This window comes from Chiloscyllium punctatum, chromosome 48, assembly GCF_047496795.1.
Source record: "Chiloscyllium punctatum isolate Juve2018m chromosome 48, sChiPun1.3, whole genome shotgun sequence".
NCBI classification, from domain to species: Eukaryota; Metazoa; Chordata; class Chondrichthyes; order Orectolobiformes; family Hemiscylliidae; genus Chiloscyllium; species Chiloscyllium punctatum.
The window spans coordinates 53,780,962-53,802,586 of NC_092786.1; the positions used below are offsets into that span (position 1 = coordinate 53,780,962).

Consider the following 21,625-nt stretch of genomic DNA (forward strand, 5'->3'; position numbering starts at 1 on the left):
GAAAATAGCAGATACCACTGGACGGTTGAGCAAGTTGGAAAACAGAAACCAACACACACAGTGGGGGGGCTACGCAGTCAGAAGACACACATTGAGAATTTTTTGGTTATTTCTATTTTTGTGAAATAAAAGGTTTCTGTTAGCATTCTAATGCTCCGAATTATTTCCTTTGGGTTGCTGTGTATTTACACAGCTGAGATGATGAAGTCCAATATCTTCTTTGGAAATATATCTTTCAGCTTCGGAGTTAGTTTCTGAGGCCAAGCACAAACTATTCCTAAGATGCGAGGCCTAACAGAGCTACTCTAATGGGAAAACTGTTCATCCAGACTTTTGTGAAAAATTCAAGTTGTGGTCTAATCTGTTCCCAAAAGTTTTGGGATTTAAGGTTTTTTTGAACTGCTGATTAGCCTCAGTCTGGTTTAGAAGATAAGAAGATATTTCCCTAATTAAAGGGAAACTGTAGCTATATAATGTGTATTGTCTTAGCTTCCCTGCTTCACTCTCCCTGTCCCACGCTGGACTCCCTCCCCAAATTCCAGACCTTATCTGCACGAGTATCCTCCTCCCTCACTTTGTGTTCCATCATGAAAATCAGGAAGATATTCCCCCCGCCCCCTCCTCCCGGAGTTGATTAGAATGTGGCAAGCACTAGAAAACAAAGTCTGTTTGAGACAAATAGCAGAGATGTCTTTCAAGGGAATCCCGATAATCATTTGAATAGGAACAGGCTAGAAAGAAATTCTGAGAGAGTCAGGTGAGAAAGGGCTAGTAGGAGGCTCATGTGGAATGGCATGTATCAGTTGGGCTGAACGATCTCCCCCTTTGAAAAGAGGAGGCAATAGCCCAGTAATATTATTGCTAGACTATTCATCTGGTCAAGATTAGAGTGGTGCTGAAAGGATTCCTGATGAAGGGTTTTTGCCCGAAACATCGATTTTCCTGCTCCTCGGATGCTGCCTGACCTGCTGTATTTTTCCAGCACCACTCTAATCTCCAGCATCTGTATTACCTACCTCCCCCTAGTCATCCAGGTTTGAACACTGCTATGTAATTTGAATTCAATAAAAAACCTAAAAATTCCAAATCTAATGGTGACCAAGAAAAACCACTGCTAATATCTGAGGATAATCCTATATGGTTCGCAGGAAATCTGCCATCCATACCCAGCCTGGCCTACATGTGACTCCGGACCCACAGCCATGTGGTTAACTCTTAACTGCCCTCGGGGGCAATTACAGACGGGCAATAAATGCAAGCCCTGTCAGCGATAGAAAGAATTCGATGCAGCCTTTTCCCACAATTCCAGGATTTCATAATTTGTTTCTCTCCTGCTCTATAACAGGCTTCTAGTTGGTGCCCCATGGGCTGGTGTCGGGAAGAGAAGGACTGGGGATGTTTACCGGTGCCCAGTGAAAAACCAGACCAGCTATGGATGCGGGAAGCTGAACCTGGGTATTGTATTCTTCGCTGTGTCATTGATTGTAAAGTGTCCGATTATATTGGAAAATATATCCCACTGATTACTGGGCTACACAAGACAGGTAGATGTCTGTTCTCAGGCGTTAAAAGTCATTGTTGAGGTTCTGTTCGCCGAGCTGGGAATTTGTGTTGCAGACGTTTCGTCCCCTGTCTAGGTGACATTCTCAGTGCTTGGGAGCCTCCTGTGAAGCACTTCTGTGATGTTTCCTCCGGCATTTGTAATGGTTTGAATCTGCCGCTTCCGGTTGTCAGTTCCAGCTGTCCGCTGCAGTGGACGGTATATTGGGTCCAGGTCGATGTGCTTATTGATTGAATCTGTGGATGAGTGCCATGCTTCTAGGAATTCCCTGGCTGTTCTCTGTTTGGCTTGTCCTATAATAGTAGTGTTGTCCCAGTCGAACTCATGTTGCTTGTCATCTGCTTGTGTGGCTACTAAGGATAGCTGGTCGTGTCGTTTCGTGGCTTGTTGGTGTTGGTCGTGTCGTTTCATGGCTAGTTTGTGGCTACACCAACTAGCCACGAAACAACACGACCAGCTATCCTTAGTAGCCACACAAGCAGATGACAAGCAACATGAGTTCGACTGGGACAACACTACTATTATAGGACAAGCCAAGCAGAGAACAGCCAGGGAATTCCTAGAGGCATGGCACTCATCCACAGATTCAATCAATAAGCACATCGACCTGGACCCAATATACCGACCACTGCAACGGACAGCTGGAACTGACAACCGGAAGCGACAGATTCAAACCACTACAAATGCCGGAGGAAAGATCACAGAAGCGCTTCACAGGAGGCTCCCAAGCACTGAGGATGTCACCGAGACAGGGGACGAAACGTCTGCAACACAAATTCCCAGCTCGGCGAACAGAACCACAACAACGAGCACCCGAGCTACAAATCTTCTCCCAAACGTTAAAAGTCATCACCATCAGTAATGATGAGTAAGGTTGCCCACCCAGGAAATTCCATGTCACTGGTCATGGGTTCTGTGGGTCTCTGCATGGCTAGAGCCACATCTCCGAGCACATATTTTAAAAGCACAGCATGCTCACTCTTAGCTCTGGTAATGTGAGACGGTATCCCCAGTGTAACCAAGGGAAAGTACATTATGAACCCTAATGATTCCCTCTCCCTGCTGATTACCTCTGGGAATTGGTCTGAGTGAGCCAAGACCCAAGTCAGAAATTTGGATTATCATCACCCTTTCACTTCCCCACTGCACAATGTGTACATGGTGAGGCCTTCCACAGTCAGTTACCCTGCCAGCAGTGTCACTTACACAGCAACGAATGGTCACTCGAATGAGCTACTGTTCATATTGATCACATTGGGAAAAAAAGTATGTTTGTTGAACACAAACATGTGTGATAGATATTTTCCCACAAATATAATGACACAATGATAGTAAATCAATGTGATTTTTGAAAGCTACTATTACTTTGTTTGAAAATAATTAAACTTCTATTAAGCCAACCTCCCATCCATGACTCTATTTGCACTTCTGATTGCCACGGCAAGCCTACCGACTCATCATAAACCCCTCCCATCCCAGTAATACCCTCTTCCATCCTCTTCAATCAGGCAGCAAATACAGAAGCTTGAACACACGAACTAAAGTTTCAAGAACAGCTTATTCCCTGCTATTTATTGGTCTGCTGAATGGACCTCTCTAATTTCAAATCTAATGGTGACCTTGCTTTGTGAACCTCCTGTGCAGCCGTAACCTTGTATGCCTCACTTTGTCTAAGCACCCGAAGTTCTGCCTGTACTGCTCGCAAAACAAAGCTTTTCACTGTACTTCGGTGCATATGTCAACAATGAATCAAATCAAAATAAATAGTTAAATTAATATTTAGATTATATTCCAAGCAATATTAGGATCTAATCTTACCTCTGGGTGAAGAAAATTGGAATTAAAATAAGACGAGGAGTCAGATAAATTTGATGATAAACACAGGTGGTTGCAGCCTTATCTAATCTAATGTCCATTCATTCACACAAGGAAGAGTATCCATGCCTTTTGTATCAGAGCATAAAGACAACATGCAGCTTGGAATGACTTTAACCAGCAATGCCAAGGACCATTCCTTCGTGGTAAGTGATAGATGCCATTTTTCTTTACTTGTTATTAAAGACTTGTTATCACTTACATCATAGCTTCCTTATACACAGATTGTTCCAACAAGTAACATTGCAGTGTACTCACTATTTATTATGTAGAAAACATGGCTATCACTTTCCGCACAGCAAGTTCCCACTTGCGACGATGAGGTCCACTCCTGCCTGATCTGCTGTGATCTCTGGCACCTTTTGGTTTCAGTATAGATTCCAGCTTCTGCAGTAACTTGCTCCTTCATCCCAATCAATCCACTTGCAGGGGTATTGATTCAGGGATAAATACTGACCAGGGCGAACTCTCTCTGCTCTGTTTCGAATTCGCATCTTTTACATCCATCTGTGAGAATAAATAGGGTACAACACCTCCTGCCTCAGTGAACCAGCACCTCAACACTGTACTTCAGGGGCAGCCTGGACTTGGTGATAAACTCTCTCGGTAGGAACGTGAAGACCATTACCCTCTGAGGCAGAAGGAGAAATCTCAGAGCCGAACTGGCACTGTAATTGTTTGTCCCCATTTTCAAAAATATATGGCAATACAGTTATCACTGAATGCCATTGGAGACAAATGTCACAGGCTCAAACAAATAAAGATTTCAGTGCCAGGTGCTGTGGTTATGTTCAAGAAACTTGATGGAAACATCAAGAGTGTGAATCATTTCCGCTTTGGATTTTGTGGAAGAATTAAACACATCCCTATTGACAACTGAAAAGCTGCTGGTCCTGATGTATTTGTCCAGAATTCTTCACAGCATTGGAGCACAAATTAAAGTCTCTTCCTCACCAAGATTCTGAAAGCCAGGGAGATTCCATCTCTCAGAGGGAGATGGGATCATTGCCCTTTGGAATAAGGAGAGGAATGTTTCTGAGCCCTCCAACCCATCTCCTCACTTTGCACTTATTACCAAAGAAATGATTCCATAGTGTCTAACAGCAGCGTCCTCTCCAAAACCAGCCTTGCTGATCAGTCAAAACTAGCTCCAGCACCAAAATATATCAGTCATGTTCCTTCAGTGTTGCTGGATCAAGATCCTGCAATTCCCTCTCTATGGGTATTGTGGATCTACTGACAGCTCATGGACTGAAACGGTTCAAGAAGGCAACTCCTCAAGGCACCTTCTCAAGGGGCAATTAAGGATGAGTGCTCACTGTTAGCCCAGCCAACAATGCCCACATGCTGTGAAAGAGTTTTACAAACATTTCGGTGTGGATATCTGACTCAATTTCTGTTTTACCTCCACATGCAGAGAAAGGGACAGCATTCAGTAGAGACTTTCAAAATCAAACTCAATCTGCTGCTTCAGCATTCTTCAATACTTTTGTGACATGGTAATCACACAATTGGATAAAAATGTTTCAAGATTGCCAACACTTGACCTTTCTGGAATTGCAGTGTTTTAGGGATTACACAGCCTTTAGGACATCACACCCAATCTTGGACCATACAATGTCCTAAATATTCATTATTCTACTCTAAGAGCTTCATGGCATGTTGAGCATGCTCTTTATCGGGCACATTTATTTGTGGAATCCAACCAGCTGTTGGAAATGCTGTTCTGTGCTGTGCAACTCTCGTCTTTGAGTCAAATTGGTGTCTTGGTATGATTTTAATTAAGTGCAGGAATGGAACTGGATCAAGGAGAGGGAGGGTGAGCCATGAATCACTCAGTTATTGTCACAGCATCTCTGTGTGCCACGGGAGTAAGCTGGAAGAACATTCATGAATCATTTTGATTACTGGCCACTATATACCAAGCAGGGGGAAGGAGACCTGCTGGATTTGACCATCAGTGCACGATCCCACCTCAGTTGCTGTTACTATCTTTTCAATGAGGCATTAGGTCAAAAAGTATTGGCTGCGTGAATGTTAAAGATCTCAGCACAACAAGGAAATGTTCTGATGCACTGGCTAGTGTTCAACTCTCAATCAACAGCACTGCAAATAAATGTTTAACCAGTTGCTGACATTTCTGGGGCTTGCCGTTGTGAATGAGCTGGTTAACATTAATGAAGGCGATTGCTTCACAAATACTCTGTACCGGTGAGGTGCTTTACTTTTAACAATAGTCTTACCGAAGAGATTTCCTGCAACAGTTCTTCCCTCTCTTCAAGTTCACTGCCAGTTCTGCCAGTGCCTAACCAACATTCTATCACCGTGCCCAGGTGTGTCTAACTAATGTTCCAACGCAGTGCCCAGGTGTGTCTAACCAACGTTATAACAGCGTGCCCAGGTGTGTCTAACCTACATTCCAACACAGTGCCCAAATGTGTCTAACCAACATTCTAACACAGTGTCCAGGCGTGTCTAACCAACATTCTAACACGGTGCCCAGGTTTGTCTAACCAATATTCTAACACAGTGCCCAGGTGTGTCTAACCAACATTCCAACAAAGTGCCCAGGTGTGTCTAACCAACATTCCAACACAGTGCCCAGGTGTGTCTAACCAACATTCTAACACAGTGCCCAGGTGTGTCTAACCAACATTCCAACACAGTGCCCAGGTGTGTCTAACCAACATTCCAACACAGTGCCCATATATGTCTAACCAACATCCCAACACAGCGCCCAGGTGTGTCTAACCAGCATTCTAACACAGTGCCCAGGTGTGTCTAACCAACATTTAAATACACAGTGCCCAGGTATGTCTAAATAACGTTCAACACAGTGCCCAGATGTGTCTAACCAACATTCTAACACAGTGCCCAGGTGTGTCTAAATAACGTTCCAACACAGTGCCCAGATGTGTCTAACCAAGATTCCAAATCAGTGCCCAAGTGTGACTGACTAACATTCGAACACAGTGCCCAGGTGTGTCTAACCAACATTCCAACACAGTGCCCAGGTGTGTCTAACCAACATTCCTACACAGTGCTCAGGTGTGTCTAACCAACATTCCTACACAGTGCCCAGTTGTGTCTAACCAACATTCCTACACAGTGCTCAGGTGTGTCTAACCAACATTCTAACACAGTGCCCAGGTGTGTCTAACCAACATTCTAACACAGTGCCCAGGTGTGTCTAACCACCATTCCAACACAGTGCCCAGGTGTGTCTAACCAACATTCCAACACAGTGCCCATATATGTCTAACCAACATCCCAACACAGCGCCCAGGTGTGTCTAACCAACATTCTAACACAGTGCCCAGGTAGGTCTAACCACCATTCTAACACAGTGCCCAGATGTGTCTAACCAACATTCTAACACAGTGCCCAGGTATGTCTAACCAACATTCCAACACAGTGGTAAAACAATGACTGCAGGTGCTGGAAAGCAGATTCTGGATTAGTGGTGCTGGATAAGCACAGCAGTTCAGGTAGCATCTGAGGAGCAGTAAAATCGATGTTTCGGGCAAAAGCCCTTCATCAGGAATTCACAATGCCAATCCAACACAGTGCCCAGATATCTAACTTACATTGCAACACAGTGCGCAGGTGTGTCTAACCAACATTTCAACACAGTGCCCACATGTGTCTAACCAACATTCTAACACAGTGCCCATGTATGTCCAACCCAACATTCTAACACAGTGCCCAGGTGTGACTAACCAACATTCCAACACAGTGCCCATATATGTCTAACCAACATCCCACCACAGCGCCCAGGTGTGTCTAACCAACATTCTAACACAGTGCCCAGGTAGGTCTAACCACCATTCCAACACAGTGCCCAGATGTGTCTAACCAACATTCTAACACAGTGCCCAGGTATGTCTAACCATCATTCCAACACAGTGCCCAGATGTGTCTAACCAACATTCCAACACAGTGCCCAGGTGTGTCTAACCAACATTCTAACACAGTGCCCAGCTAGGTCTAACCACCATTCCAACACAGTGCCCAGATGTGTCTAACCAACATTCCAACAGAGTGCCCAGCTAGGTCTAACCACCATTCCAACACAGTGCCCAGGTGTGTCTAACCAACATTTTAACACAGTGCCCAGGTGTGTCTAACCAACATTCCAACACGGTGCCCAGGTGTGTCTAACCAATATTCCATCACACTGGCCAGGTGTGTCTAATTAACGTTCCAATGCAGTGCCCAGGTGTGTCTAACCAACATTCCTACACAGTGCCCAGGTATCTAGCCAGCATTCTAACACAGTGCCCAGATGTCATACCAACATACCAAAACAGTACCCAGGTGTGTCTAACCAACATTCCAACACAACGCCCAGATGTGTCTAACCAACATTCTAACACATTGCGCAGGTAGGTCTAACCACCATTCCAACACAGTGCCCAGATGTGTCTAACCAACATTCTAACACAGTGCCCAGGTATGTCGAACCGACATTCCAAAACAGTGCCCAGGTGTGTCTAACCAACATTCCAACACTGTGCCCAGGTGTGTCTAATCTACATTCCAAGACAGTGCCCAGGTGTGTCTAACCAACATTCTAACACAGTGCCCAGGTGTGTCTAACCAACATTCCAACACAGTGCCCAGGTCAATAACAAATGTACCAACACAGTGCCCAGGGGTCTAACCAACATTCCAACACAGTGCCCAGGTGTGTCTAACCAACATTCTAACACAGTGCCCAGGTGTGTCTAACCAACATTCTTACACAGTGCCCAGGTGTGTCTAACCACCACTCTAACACAGTGCCCAGGTGTGTCTAACCAACATTCTTACACAGTGCCCAGGTGTGTCTAAACAACATTCTAACACAGTGCCCAGGGGTGTCTAACCAACATTCTAACACAGTGCCCAGGTGTGTCTAACCAACATTCTTACACAGTGCCCAGGTGTGTCTAAACAACATTCTAACACAGTGCCCAGGGGTGTCTAACCAACATTCTAACACAGTGCCCAGGTGTGTCTAACCAACATTCTTACACAGTGCCCAGTTGTGTCTAAACAACATTCTAACACAGTGCCCAGGGGTGTCTAACCAACATTCTAACACAGTGCCCAGGGGTGTCTAACCAACATTCTAACACAGTGCCCAGGTGTGTCTAACCAACATTCCAACATAGTGTCCAGGTGTCTAATCAACATTCCAACATAGTGTCCAGGTGTGTTGAACCAACATTCCAAACACAGTGCCCAGGTGTGTCTAAATAACGTTCCAACACAGTGCCCAGATGTGTCTAACCAACATTCTAACACAGTACCCAGGTGTGTCTAACCAACATTATAACACAGTGCCCAGGTGTGTCTAACCAACCTTCCAACACAGTGCCCAGGTGTGTCTAACCAACAGTCTAACACAGTGCCCAGGTGTGTCTAACCAACAGTCCTACACGGTGCCCAGGGGTCTAACCAACATTCCAACACCGTGCCCAGGTTTGTCTACCAAACATTCCAACACAGTGCCGAGGTGTGTCTAATCTACATTCCAACACAGTGCCCAGGTGTATCTAACCAACATTCTAACACAGTGCCCAGGTGTGTCTAACCAACATTCCAACACAGTGCCCAGGTCAATAACAAATGTACCAACACAGTGCCCAGGGGTCTAACCAACATTCCAACAGAGTGCCCAGGTGTGTCTAACCAACATTCCAACACAGTGCCCAGATTTGTCTAACCAACATTCCAACACAGTGCCCAGGTGTGTCTAACCAACATTCTAACACAGTGCCCAGGTGTGTCTAACCAACATTCCTACACAGTGCCCAGGTGTGTCTAAACAACATTCTAACACAGTGCCCAGGGGTGTCTAACCAACATTCTTACACAGTGCCCAGGTGTGTCTAACCAACATTCCAACATAGTGTCCAGGTGTCTAATCAACATTCCAACACGGTGCCCAGGTGTGTCTAACCAACACTCTAACACAGTGCCCAGGTGTGTCTAAATAACGTTCCAACACAGTGCCCAGATGTGTCTAACCAACATTCCAACTCAGTGCCCAAGTGTGTCTAACTAACATTCGAACACAGTGCCCAGATGTGTCTAACCAACATTCCAACTCAGTGCCCAAGTGTGTCTAACTAACATTCCAACACAGTGCCCAGGTGTGTCTAACCAACATTCCAACTCAGTGCCCAAGTGTGTCTAACTAACATTCTAACACAGTGCCCAGGTGTGTCTAACCAACATTCTAACACAGTACCCAGGTGTGTCTAACTAACATTCGAACACAGTGCCCAGGTGTGTCTAACCAACATTCCAACACAGTGCCCAGGTGTGTCTAACCAACATTCTAACACAGTGCCCAGGTATGTCTAACCAACATTCCAACACAGTGCCCAGGTGTGTCTAACCAACATTCCAAAACAGTGCCCAGGTGTGCCTAACCAAAATTCCAACAAAGTGCCCAGGTGTGTCTAACCAACATTCCAATACACAGTGCCCAGGTGTGTCTAAATAACGTTCCAACACAGTGCCCAGATGTGTCTAACCAACATTATAACACCGTGCCCAGGTGTGTCTAACCAACCTTCCAACACAGTGCCCAGGTGTGTCTAACCAACAGTCTAACACAGTGCCCAGGTGTGTCTAACCAACAGTCCTACACGGTGCCCAGGTGTCTAACCAACATTCCAACACCGTGCCCAGGTTTGTCTAACCAACATTCCAACACAGTGCCCAGGTGTGTCTAACCAACATTCCAATACACAGTGCCCAGGTGTGTCTAAATAACGTTCCAACACAGTGCCCAGATGTGTCTAACCAACATTATAACACCGTGCCCAGGTGTGTCTAACCAACCTTCCAACACAGTGCCCAGGTGTGTCTAACCAACAGTCTAACACAGTGCCCAGGTGTGTCTAACAAACATTCCAACACAGTGCCCAGGTGTATCTAACCAACATTCTAACACAGTGCCCAGGTGTGTCTAACCAACATTCCAACACAGTGCCCAGGTCAATAACAAATGTACCAACACAGTGCCCAGGGGTCTAACCAACATTCCAACACAGTGCCCAGGTGTGTCTAACCAACATTCCAACACAGTGCCCAGGTGTGTCTAACCAAAATTCCAACAAAGTGCCCTGGTGTGTCTAACCAACATTCCAATACACAGTGCCCAGGTGTGTCTAAATAACGTTCCAACACAGTGCCCAGATGTGTCTAACCAACATTATAACACCGTGCCCAGGTGTGTCTAACCAACTTTCCAACACAGTGCCCAGGTGTGTCTAACCAACAGTCTAACACAGTGCCCAGGTGTGTCTAACCAACAGTCCTACACGGTGCCCAGGGGTCTAACCAACATTCCAACACCGTGCCCAGGTTTGTCTAACAAACATTCCAACACAGTGCCCAGGTGTGTCTAACTAACATTCCAACACAGTGCCCAGGTGTGTCTAACCAACATTCCTGCACACTGCCCAGATGTGTCTAACCAACATTCCAACACAGTGCCCAGGTGTGTCTAACCAACATTCTAACACAGTGCCCAGGTGTGTCTAACCAATATTCCTACACAGTGGCCAGGTATCTAACCAGCATTCTAACACAGTGCCCAGATGTCTAACCAACATACCAAAACAGTGCCCAGGTGTGTCTAACCAACATTCCAACACAGTGCCCAGGTGTGTCTAACCAACATTCTAACACAGTGCCCAGGTGTGTCTAACCAACATTCCAACACAGTGCCCAGGTTTGTCTAACCAACATTCCAATACAATGCCCAGGTGTGTCTAACCAACATTTCTACACATTGCCCAGGTGTGTCTAACCAACATTCCTACACAGTGCCCAGGTGTGTCTAACCAACATTCCAACACGGTGCCCAGGTTTGTCTAACCAACATTCCAACACAGTGCCCAGGTGTGACTAACCAACATTCTAACACAGTGCCCAGGTGTGACTAACCAACATTCTAACACAGTGCCCAGGTTTGTCTAACCAACATTCCAACACGGTGCCCAGGTTGTCTAACCAATATTCCTCTACAGTGCCCAGTGTGTCTAACCAACATTCCTACACAGTGCCCAGGTGTGTCTAACCAACATTCTAACACAGTGCCCAGGTGTGTCTAACCAACATGCTAATACAGTGCCCAGGTGCTTGTACCTCCAGTGCCATTGGGAAGTTTGGAGAGCTAATTCAACCTGCAGGGTATCGCAGCTCAGTCTGATCCCAAACCCTCATCCCAACATCGCAGGCAAGTCTGGGAGGGGTCACTGGCAAAACAACAAGAGAGTGATACATACCGGCTAATGCAGGGGTTTCAAACCAGGCTTGGTGGACTTGCCTGGCTAAATATGAGGTTACGGGGATAGGGTAAGTTTGCTCTCTAGGGGTTCAGTAAGGACTCAATGGGCTGAATGGTCTCCTTCTGCACTGTTAGGATTCTATGATTTCTATGACCAGCCGTGATTTAGCTGAATGGCAGAGCAGTTTCGATGGGCTGAATGGCCTCCCCAGGCCCAATTTGCCATGTCACTTCATTGTCTATGCAGTTGGATCACATTCCTGACATGGGGGAGGTGCTGACTGAATCTGGGGAATTAACCAGCTGCAGGGACCGAGGCTGAAATGAGTTAGATATGCTCACGCTGCAAAACATGTCAGCCACAAGCGCACCATTCCAAACTGGGCCCCACTCTGGTGAACTGTTTCCTGGATCTGGGTCAAAGCCAAAGGGAAACCCTCAGCCTTGTGAAGGTGAGGGAGGAGACTGAATAACTCAGGCACAGTCTGTTCGGTGAGATTGAGATCTCTGGCCCTTCCTTCTGGGGAGACACACCTCCTGCTTCCATCCCAGAATTTCTCACATTTTCTTTCTTAAAGGGCCAGAGAACGAAAATAAGGAACAGTTTTGGAGTTGGGTCTGTTCCAACAATGACAGTGTGTTAGTGTAAAGCCAAAGGCTTTTAGGCCTCACACTGATGTAGTCATTTGCGATGAAATTTGAATGTATTTGCAATTCGTATTCTGTTGCTTCAATGAAAATGTCCTTTGAGTCTGAACTCATTGTTGGAGTACTGTATTACTGATGTCCAAAGGCAATTACTTTTCTAATTTCGTGGTACTGTTTGGTGACTTATTGTGACCCTGATCGATTAAACCAAGATGCCTTAAATCCAAGGAATAACAACAACAGCAACAACAACAATTTGCATTTATAGAGCACCTTTAATGTAGGAATTTACCACAAGACATTTCAATTAGATTCCCTACAGTGTGGAAACAGGCCCTTCGGCCCAATCAGTCCACAGCGACCCTCCGCAGACTTTCCCACCCCCCTTTAACTAATGCACCGAGCACTATGGGCAATTTAGCATGGCCAATTCACCTAACGTGCACATCTTTGGAGTGTGGGAGGAAACCAGAGCACCCGGAGGAAACCCACCCAGACAGAGGGAGAAGGTTCAAATTCACAAGAAATTTCATAGAGGTCCAAACGAGATATTCCTATCTATTCATACAATCATAACATGGCTGGCTAGGCCACATTCATTGCTCATCCCTAATTGCCCAATGTGTCAACCACATTGCTGTGGGTCTGGAGTCACATGTAGACCTGACCAGGTAAGGATGGCAGTTTCCATCCCTGAAGGAATTTCGTGAACCAGATGAGCTTGTACAACAGTTTATGCTGGTTATGTGGTTACAAAGCTGTCTTTTTTATTCCAGATATTAAATCAGATACACAGAATGGGTTGAAGAGGGCAGGTTTTAAAAAGGATTTCAAAAGGGGAAAGAGAGAAAAGAAATGTGGGCAGGTATGAAGAGGGAAGTTTGGACATTAGGACCTTGATAGGTAAGGGCATGACCACCAGTGGTGAAGCGATTAAAATCAGTAATGGTTAGGAGGCCAGAATTAGATGATTGATAACGTCACTTGGTTTATCATCAACATCGTCTGCAAGAAATTCGGTGCCTCATGGTGGCAGCTGTGCAAAGGGGTTCTTATAGCACGGGGATAGTGTCCCTACCTCTGAGCTAGGAGAGTGGGGTTCAAGTCCCTCCTTCTCCAGAGATGTGTAATCATAAGTCTAAACAGGTTGATTGGGGAAAATATCTATAGTACAATTTGTGGTAGTGCACCCTACCTCTGAGCCAGAGACTCAGGTTCAATCCCACCTTCTCTGGAGGTATGTAATAACATCTCTAAACAGGTTGATTAGACATGCAGAGGTTGTTGGAGAATGATACATCTCAGAGGACTGACAGACTTCCAGCACTCGTGTTGATATTTCACCTCTTTCCTTGCTTTCTCCACAGACCTGTGGGCCGCTGTGGTCCCATGAGTGTGGGAGCTCCTACTACAGCCCTGGGATCTGCTGCAAAATCAGCTCCAACTTCAAAAGTGCCCGGGCCTTCGCACCCGCCATCCAGCGTATGACAAGCCTGTCTCTCCCGCTCTCAAGTTGCATGCGTGCTTTATTCGTTAACGGAGTGTCTGTTTTCCTGCCTGTGTCGCATGATCTGCTTTCAGTCTGAGGGAATAACAAACAAAGGCGCTTGGCTTGAAGCAGCATGTCTATAGGCCAGCCATCCGATATAACCAACAGCCAAGGCATGACATTGACATTGACTTGATTCTCTCCATAGGCTGTGAGACCTTTATGGACATTGTGATCGTTTTAGATGGCTCCAACAGCATTTACCCTTGGTATGAAGTCCAGAACTTCCTAATCAATATCCTGAAGAAATTTTACATTGGACCTGGCCAGATACGGGTGAGCACAAAACATTTCCTGTTTAATGTGAATCCAATGTGAGGCCTGTAGGCTGGGATTTGTCACCTATTACAATGAACAGCTCGGGGGCATTGAGAGCTTCTCTTTCAAGGAAGTTAAGGATCAAGGATAAAGGCTGGAAGGTCACCAATCTAAGAAGTGATTTAATAAGCTAAAAAATTCATTCATGCTCCAGTGTTGTTAGACAGGGATCACATAATTATCCACTAACATCCTTGATGCTTTTAGAGTAATGTGGACACAAGATGGGTAGAGTGATTTACCGCCCCATCCAACTCAATTTTGATGTCACCCTCTCCCTCTCTCCAACATGTTTCATGTTATTGCATTGCCCTCAATGGCTCTGCACGTAAATTAATCAATTGGAGAAAAAGCAGATGAATTACTAAGAGTAGTTATCAGGTGAAAATTGCTGTAGGTGATCGGGTGATGGGAAAAAGCATGCAGAGGCATGTTATAGAACTTGCGAATATAAAATAAAACTTATTCAAAACTAAAACTAATGAGCTTAATATCCATCGTTGGCAAAATGTTTGATTCAATTATTAAGGAAGCAATAGCAGATCATTTGAAAAACTTATAATCTAATCAAGCAAGACTTCATGAAAGGGAAAATTGTGTCTGAATAATTTATTAGAGTTCTTTGAGGAAGCGTCAACCAGAGAGTGGAGAGAGGGGAACCAGTAACTATGTGGCATTCGGACTCCCAGAAGGTGTTCAGCAAGATACCTCACAGATGGTTAAGAGTCCAGGTGCTGGAGGTAATACATTGGTACAGGTTGAGAATTGCCTCATGGGTTGAAAACAGTGCGTGGGGATAAAGGGTTCTTTTTCAGGTTGGCGACCTGTAACCAGTGGGGGTTCCACAGGGATCAGTGCTGGCACCACAACCATTTACAATATATCTTAATGACTTGGAAGAAGGAAGTGAATGCACTGTAGCCAGATTTACAGACAGTACAAAAATAGATGGAAAGGCAAGTTGTGAGAGGGATACAGTTTACAGAGAGATGGAGGCACCTAAAGTAGGCAAATTGTTAGCAAATGGAGCAAAGTGTGGATAAATGTGAAGTTGTTCATTTTGTGGAAGGGAGAAATAAGAACAGAGTTCTATTTAAATAGAAGAAAGATGCAGAAAACTACAGCACAAAGGGACTTGGGGGATCTTGTCCATGAAACACAGAAAGCTAGCATACAGCAGCAGCAGGTAATCAGGAAGGCTAATGGAATGTTGGTCCGTATTCCTGAGGGGATTGGAGTATAAGAGTTCAAGGTGCTGGGGAGACCACATCTGGGGGAATGTGAGCAGTTTTGGGCCCTGTATTTCAGGAAAGAATCAGGAAATGCTTTATCATGAGCGAGTCTAGGATCAGAGGGCACAGTCTCAGAATGAACAGGCACCAATGGACGACTGAGATGAGGAGGAATTCCTTCTCTCAGAAAGTTGAGGGCTTTGGAGCTCCTCACCGCAGAGAGTTGTGGGGGCACAGTCCTTGTGAATGTTTAAGGCTGAGAGAGATAGATTCTTGATCAGTCAGGAATTGAGGGTTATGGGGAAAGGGCAGGAAAGTGAGGGGTGTTGGCTCAGCCATGATCCTATTGATGGCCTTGATGGGCTAAATAGCCTGCTCCTGTTCCTATATGTTGTGATCTTATAAAATATATTCATCACTGGTGACTCTAAGATATATTGGCCATAATGTAGCTGTCCACCTCACCAAGGTATTGATGAGCAGGATTCTTCGGTAAAAATCCCTGTTACTATGCTCAGGCTCAGCATTCAGTGCTAAAGGAAACAGAGCCAAGGCTTCAGCCTGTAATCACTAGGCAGTGAGCACTGAGCCTGCTGTGTAAGAGTGGGTGATGATCAAGTGAGTTAGGTTCATGATTGACTTGCCCATTGACCCTCACTCTCTGGGATCACACATAATGGATACTGGGTTGAGATTCAGGCAAAGCCCCCCCGCTTTACTCCTGTATCTGGTAGCACAAGGAGGAAATGTAAATCCACAATAACTGGCAGCATAAGGGGTCTTTCAACCTATCAGTTCTGGCCAGAGCGGAGTATAGATCCCAAAGTTGCAAGGACAGTATGCGAAATACATGACTCCTCACGAATGTCACTGCTTGTAAACTTCATACTTTTCACGCTTGTCTTGTTTGTTCAAAGCATTGAGGGTTGGAAGGTCATGATGCAACTGTACAGGACATCGGTTCGGCCACCTTTGGAATATTGTGTGCAATTCTGGTCTCCCTCCTACAGAAAGGATGTTGTGAAACTTGAAAGGGTTCAGAAAAGATTTACAAGGATGTTGCCAGGCTTGGAGGGTTTGAGCTATAGGGAGGGGCTGAATAGGCTGGGACTGTTTTCCCCGGAGCATCAGAGGCTAAGGGGTGACCTTGTAGAGATTTATAAAATCATGAGGGGCATGGATAGGGTAAATAGACACGTTCTTTTCTCCGGGATTGGCAAGTCCACAATTAGGTTTGAGGTGAGAGGGGAAAGATTTTAAAATGACCTATGGGGCAAATTTTTCACATAGACAGTGGTGTGTATGTGTGGAATGAGCTATCAGAGGAAGTGGTGGAGGCTGGTACAACCACAACATTTAAAAGGCATTTGGATGGCTATATGAATAGGAGGGGTTTAGAGCTATCTGGGCCACATGCTGGCAAATGGGACTGGGTTAATTTAGGAAATCTGGTCGGTATGGATGAATTGAACCAAAGGGTCTGCTTCCATGCTGTACATCTCGATGACTCTCTGACTTAGTTTGATTCAATCGCTCAAGAAAGAACTTTACAGTAAATATTTATTTTTAATACCTACCTAGTTTACAAAAAGTCAATTCTAGATGAAGTAAGTTGTTCTGTAAATTGAAACAAAGTTTTTGTCCTGCACAGACTTGATGGGCGGAAGGGTCTTTATCGGTGCTGTCGACCTCCATGGCTCTGTCTCTTTATGAGAACATATTGGTCAGCATTATAACGTTCATTAAAAGTGGGAGATAAGGAAATAGATTGATTAAGATATAAAACAACAATACAACAGCCTGTATTGCACAGTTTGAAGCTAACATGTTGTCACTGGTACTGGGCAGGTGACTCATGGGCAGGAGAGGAAATGCAGGTGACCAGGTGAAGTTAGAGGTTGGCAAGGCTCTGAGGAGGAGGGGAGGGTCAGCGTGGGGCCTGTGCACCTCCTGTGTTGGTTTACCCACTGTACCTGTTCCCCAGCTGGCCATTGTGCAGTACGGAGAGACCGCTGTTCATGAGTTTGAGCTGAGGGACTACAAGTCTGTTCATGATGTTGTCAAGGCTGCCAGGAATATCCAGCAACGAGGAGGGACAGAAACCAACACAGCACATGGCATCGAGATCGCACGGTAAGGACATCGAAGGCCCTAATTGAAATCTAAAATAAATGGGTGAAAGACACTAGCTGAAAGCTACTACTGAGTGTGTGTACCCTACATTCGAATCCCTCTGTGGAAGACAGTGGAAATTGAATCCAGTACAAATCTGGAATTGAGAGTCTGTGATGACCATCAAACCATTGGTGATTGTCAGAAAAACCCATCTGGTTCACTAATATCCTTTAGGGAAGGAAATCTGCCATCCTTCCCTGGTCTGGCCTCCACGTGACTCCAGACCCACAACAATGTTGTTGACTCTTAATTGCCCCCTGGCAATAAACGCTGGCACAGCCAGTACAGCCCTCGTCCCATGGAAGAATTTTTAAAAAAAACCTGGCTGATGGAAACTCTGTTTCTGGTTCTCTTACCCATTACATTAAAGCTGTGTCCACTGGTTTTCACTATATCGCTTTATTTTCTCAAGCTAAATGTTAACGATGATATTAAGCAGCTCTAGCTAATCTCTTCTGAACCTTCTTTATTCAGGAGAGTAAGCTGACTATCATTTTGTTATCTGTGGGACCTTGCTGTGCAAAAATTGTCTTCTATGCTGCCCACAGAGACGATGAGTGGAGTGATGATTGGATTTGATTTATTATTGTCAGATGTCCCTCAGTACAGTGAAAGGTTTTGTTTTGCATGCGGTACAATAGACAATAGATAATAGACAATAGGTGCAGGAGTAGGCCATTCTGCCCTTCGAGCCTGCACCACCATTCAATATGATCATGGCTGATCATTCTTAATCAGTATCCTGTTCCTGCCTTACTTCCATAACCATTGATTCCACTATCCTTGAGAGCTCTAACCAACTCTTTCTTAAATGAATCCAGAGAATTGGCCTCCACTGCCCTCTGGGGCAGAGCATTCCACAGGCAAGTGACACCATACAAAGTGTATTAAGGTAATAGAACAGAGTGAGGAATACAATGTAATGGTTGCAGAGAAGGTCCACAAAGAGCAAGATCAACATTTAAATGTAACATGTAAAATTTGAGGGGTCGATTCAGAAAAGGTGGGAATGTGGTGGAATTGGGTGGGATGTGTCTGTCTCAATGTCAGCAGCAACTCACTGCATCTCTTCAGCAGGTTCCAGGCAGCAAGGGGGCTTTCTCCCTGGGCAGCAGTGTGTTGTAATTAAGGGGGATTGTTGTTGCTTAAACACTTTATTAACTGTGAGAAAGTGAGGACTGCAGATGCTGGAGATCAGAGCTGAAAAATGTGTTGCTGGAAAAGTGCAGCAGGTCAGGCAGCATCCAAGGAGCAGGAGAATCGACGTTTCGGGCATAAGCCCTTCTTCAGGAATTCCTGAAGAAGGGCTTATGCCCGAAACGTCGATTCTCCTGCTCCTTGGATGCTGCCTGACCTGCTGCGCTTTTCCAGCAACATATTTTTCCACTTTATTAACTGCACCCGCTTCATTAATGTGCGGCTTCCTGTCTTACCTAACGCCTGAATAAAGCAGACACTGAGAATTCTCCATGTCGGCATCCGAGCAGTTCAGTTCCCTGGGCTGGCTGTGAACAGTCTCCATCTTCCTCGGCATCAAACTGTATCTCCATGATATCGTCCATGGGCACCAGCCATTCGTACCTCAGATACTGGTAACCAATATTGTCAATCTCTCATGATCCTGGCATACAAGGCAAGAGGGCAATGCTGGGCACTGGGATTAGAATGGTTCCGTGGTTGTTTTTCACTGGCAGAGTCTCAATGGGCTGATGGGCCTTTATCTGTGCTGTGGATTTCTATGGCTCTATGACTCTGTTCTCACAGTACCTCTCTCACCCCTTGCAGGATACACGGGGAGGACAGACCTGCTTGGCAGGGGGCCCCCCCAGTGACCATCATTGACAGGCTGCAGGGGGCGCACTTCTGACACTGACAGGTAGCCAGGTCCCAGACTGGAGCAGGGACCATCCCAGGGCTGCTCACTTACTCCCTCACTTGCTTAACATTCGATCACTTAGCATTTGCCTACAAGTTCCCAGCATTCCCTGATTTACCTCACCTCAACTCACCTTCCCTCACCTCACCTTCCCTCGCCTTACCTCACCTTCCCTCGCCTTACCTCACCTTCCCTCACCTTCCCTCACCTCACCTTCCCTCACCATCCCACGCTTCACGGTCCCTCACCTTCCTTTGCCTCACGTTCTCTCACCTTCCCTCATCTCACCTTCTCTCATCTTCACTTCCCTTCCCTCACCTTCCCTCGCTTTCCCTCACCTCACCTTCCCTTGGCTTGCCTTTCCTTGTCTTGCCTTCCTACACCTTATCTTCCCTCACCTCACCTTCCCTCACCTTCCCTTGCCTCACCTTCCCTCACCTTCCCTCACCATTCCACGCTTCACCGTCCCTCACCTTCCCTTGCCTCACGTTCTCTCACCTTCCCTCACCTCACCTTCCCTCACCTTCCCTTCCCTTCCATCACCTTCCCTTCCCTCCCATCACCTTCCCTCGCTTTCCCTCACCTCACCTTCCCTCACCTTCCCTTCCCTTCCATCACGTTCCCTTGCTTTCCCTCACCTCACCTTCCCTCGGCTTGCCTTTCCTTGTCTTGCCTTCCTTAACCTTATCTTCCCTCACCTCACCTTCCCTCACCTCACCTCGCCTCACCTTCTCTTGCCTTCCCTCGCCTCGCTGTGCCTGTTAGCTGGAGTCTCAGTCAGGGTCGGATCGTGGTTCTGTTTTACTCGGACATGCAGACGGGTGACTGGTCAGTCAGGAGCCACGTCTGGGGGTGGTCACCTTGCTTTAAGACACACTGAGACCGATCAGACCCTGACACCATGTGCCAGCTGCCCGTGCGGCCAACGCACAGCACATTTGTCCAACCAATGGCGGTTTCGGAAACTGGGTTGGGGCTGGGCCTCAGTCCAGTTGGTGAGATGGGGCTGGGGTGGGTTAGAGTTTGGGATGGTGTCCCAGTAGCACTGGTCAGGGGCCCAGTCCACACATTTCCCCGGGACCTTAATCACGGTCAGTCATCTGCTCCGGCCGCTCACAGGCTGGTCCGGCTACAGCCCGGGAGTGGACAGTGGTCAGTTGTGTCGGGCAGTGGGCAGAGGTCAGCTGTATTCGGGAGTGGGTAGTGGTCTGTTGTGTCGGGGAGTGGGCAGTGGGCAGTGTATCGGGGAGTGGGCAGTGGTCAGATGTATCGGGGAGTGGGCAATGGTCAGTTGTGTCGGGAAGTGGGTAGTCGGTAGCGGTCAGCTGTATTTGGGAGTGGGTAGTGATCAGTTGTGTTGGGCAGTGGGCAGTGGTCAGTTGTGTCGGGCAGTGGACAGTGGGCAGTGGGCAGTTGTGTTGGGCAGTGAACATTGGGCAGTGGGCAGTTCTGGCAGGGAGTGGGTAGTGGTCAGTTGTTTGGGGGAGAGGGCAGCGGTCAGCTGTATTGGGCAGTGGGCAGTGGTTAGTGTCTCGGGGAGTGGGCAGTGGGCAGTTGTTTTGGGCTTTGGGAGCGGTCAGTTGTGTCAGGGAGTGGGCTGTGGGAAACGTTCAGTTGTGTCGGGGAGTGGGCAGTGGTCAGATGCATCAGGGAGTGGTTAGCGGGTAGCGGTCAGTTGTTTTGGGCTGTGGGTAGTGGTCAGATGTATCGGGGAGTGGGCAGTGGACAGTTCTGTTGGGGAGAAGGTAGCAGTCAGTTGTGTCAGGGAGTGGACAGTGGGTAGCGGTCAGTTGTGTCGGGGAGTGGGTAGCGGGTAGCAATCAGTTGTGTCGGGAAGTGGGCAGTGGGTAGCGGTCAGTTGTGTTGGGGAGTGGGTAGGGGTCAGTTGTGTCAGGGAGTGGGTAGTTGGTAGCAGTCAGTTATGTCAGGGTGTGGGCCGTGGGTAGAGGTCAGTTGTGTCAGGGAGTGGGTAGTGGGTAGCAGTCAGTTGTGTTGGGGAGTGGGTAGGGGTCAGTTGTGTCGGGGAGTGGGCTGTGGGAAGCGGTCAGTTGTGTCGGGGAGTGGGTAGCGGGTAGCGGTCAGTTGTGTCGGGTAGCGGGTA

The 21,625-nt window shown here is 46.6% G+C and overlaps 1 protein-coding gene across 2 annotated transcripts in view; it reads left to right on the top strand.

The window, feature by feature from the left end:
• The window catches only part of itga11a (integrin, alpha 11a), a 197,126-nt gene that overhangs the window by 51,126 nt on the left and 124,375 nt on the right, over positions 1-21,625 (top strand). For both annotated transcript variants that reach the window (XM_072565257.1, XM_072565258.1), the window contains exons 3-7: positions 1,346-1,455; positions 3,491-3,582; positions 13,742-13,856; positions 14,072-14,199; positions 17,458-17,606. In XM_072565257.1, the coding sequence (XP_072421358.1) occupies positions 1,346-1,455; positions 3,491-3,582; positions 13,742-13,856; positions 14,072-14,199; positions 17,458-17,606 (594 nt within the window). The remainder of the gene's footprint in view (positions 1-1,345; positions 1,456-3,490; positions 3,583-13,741; positions 13,857-14,071; positions 14,200-17,457; positions 17,607-21,625) is intronic.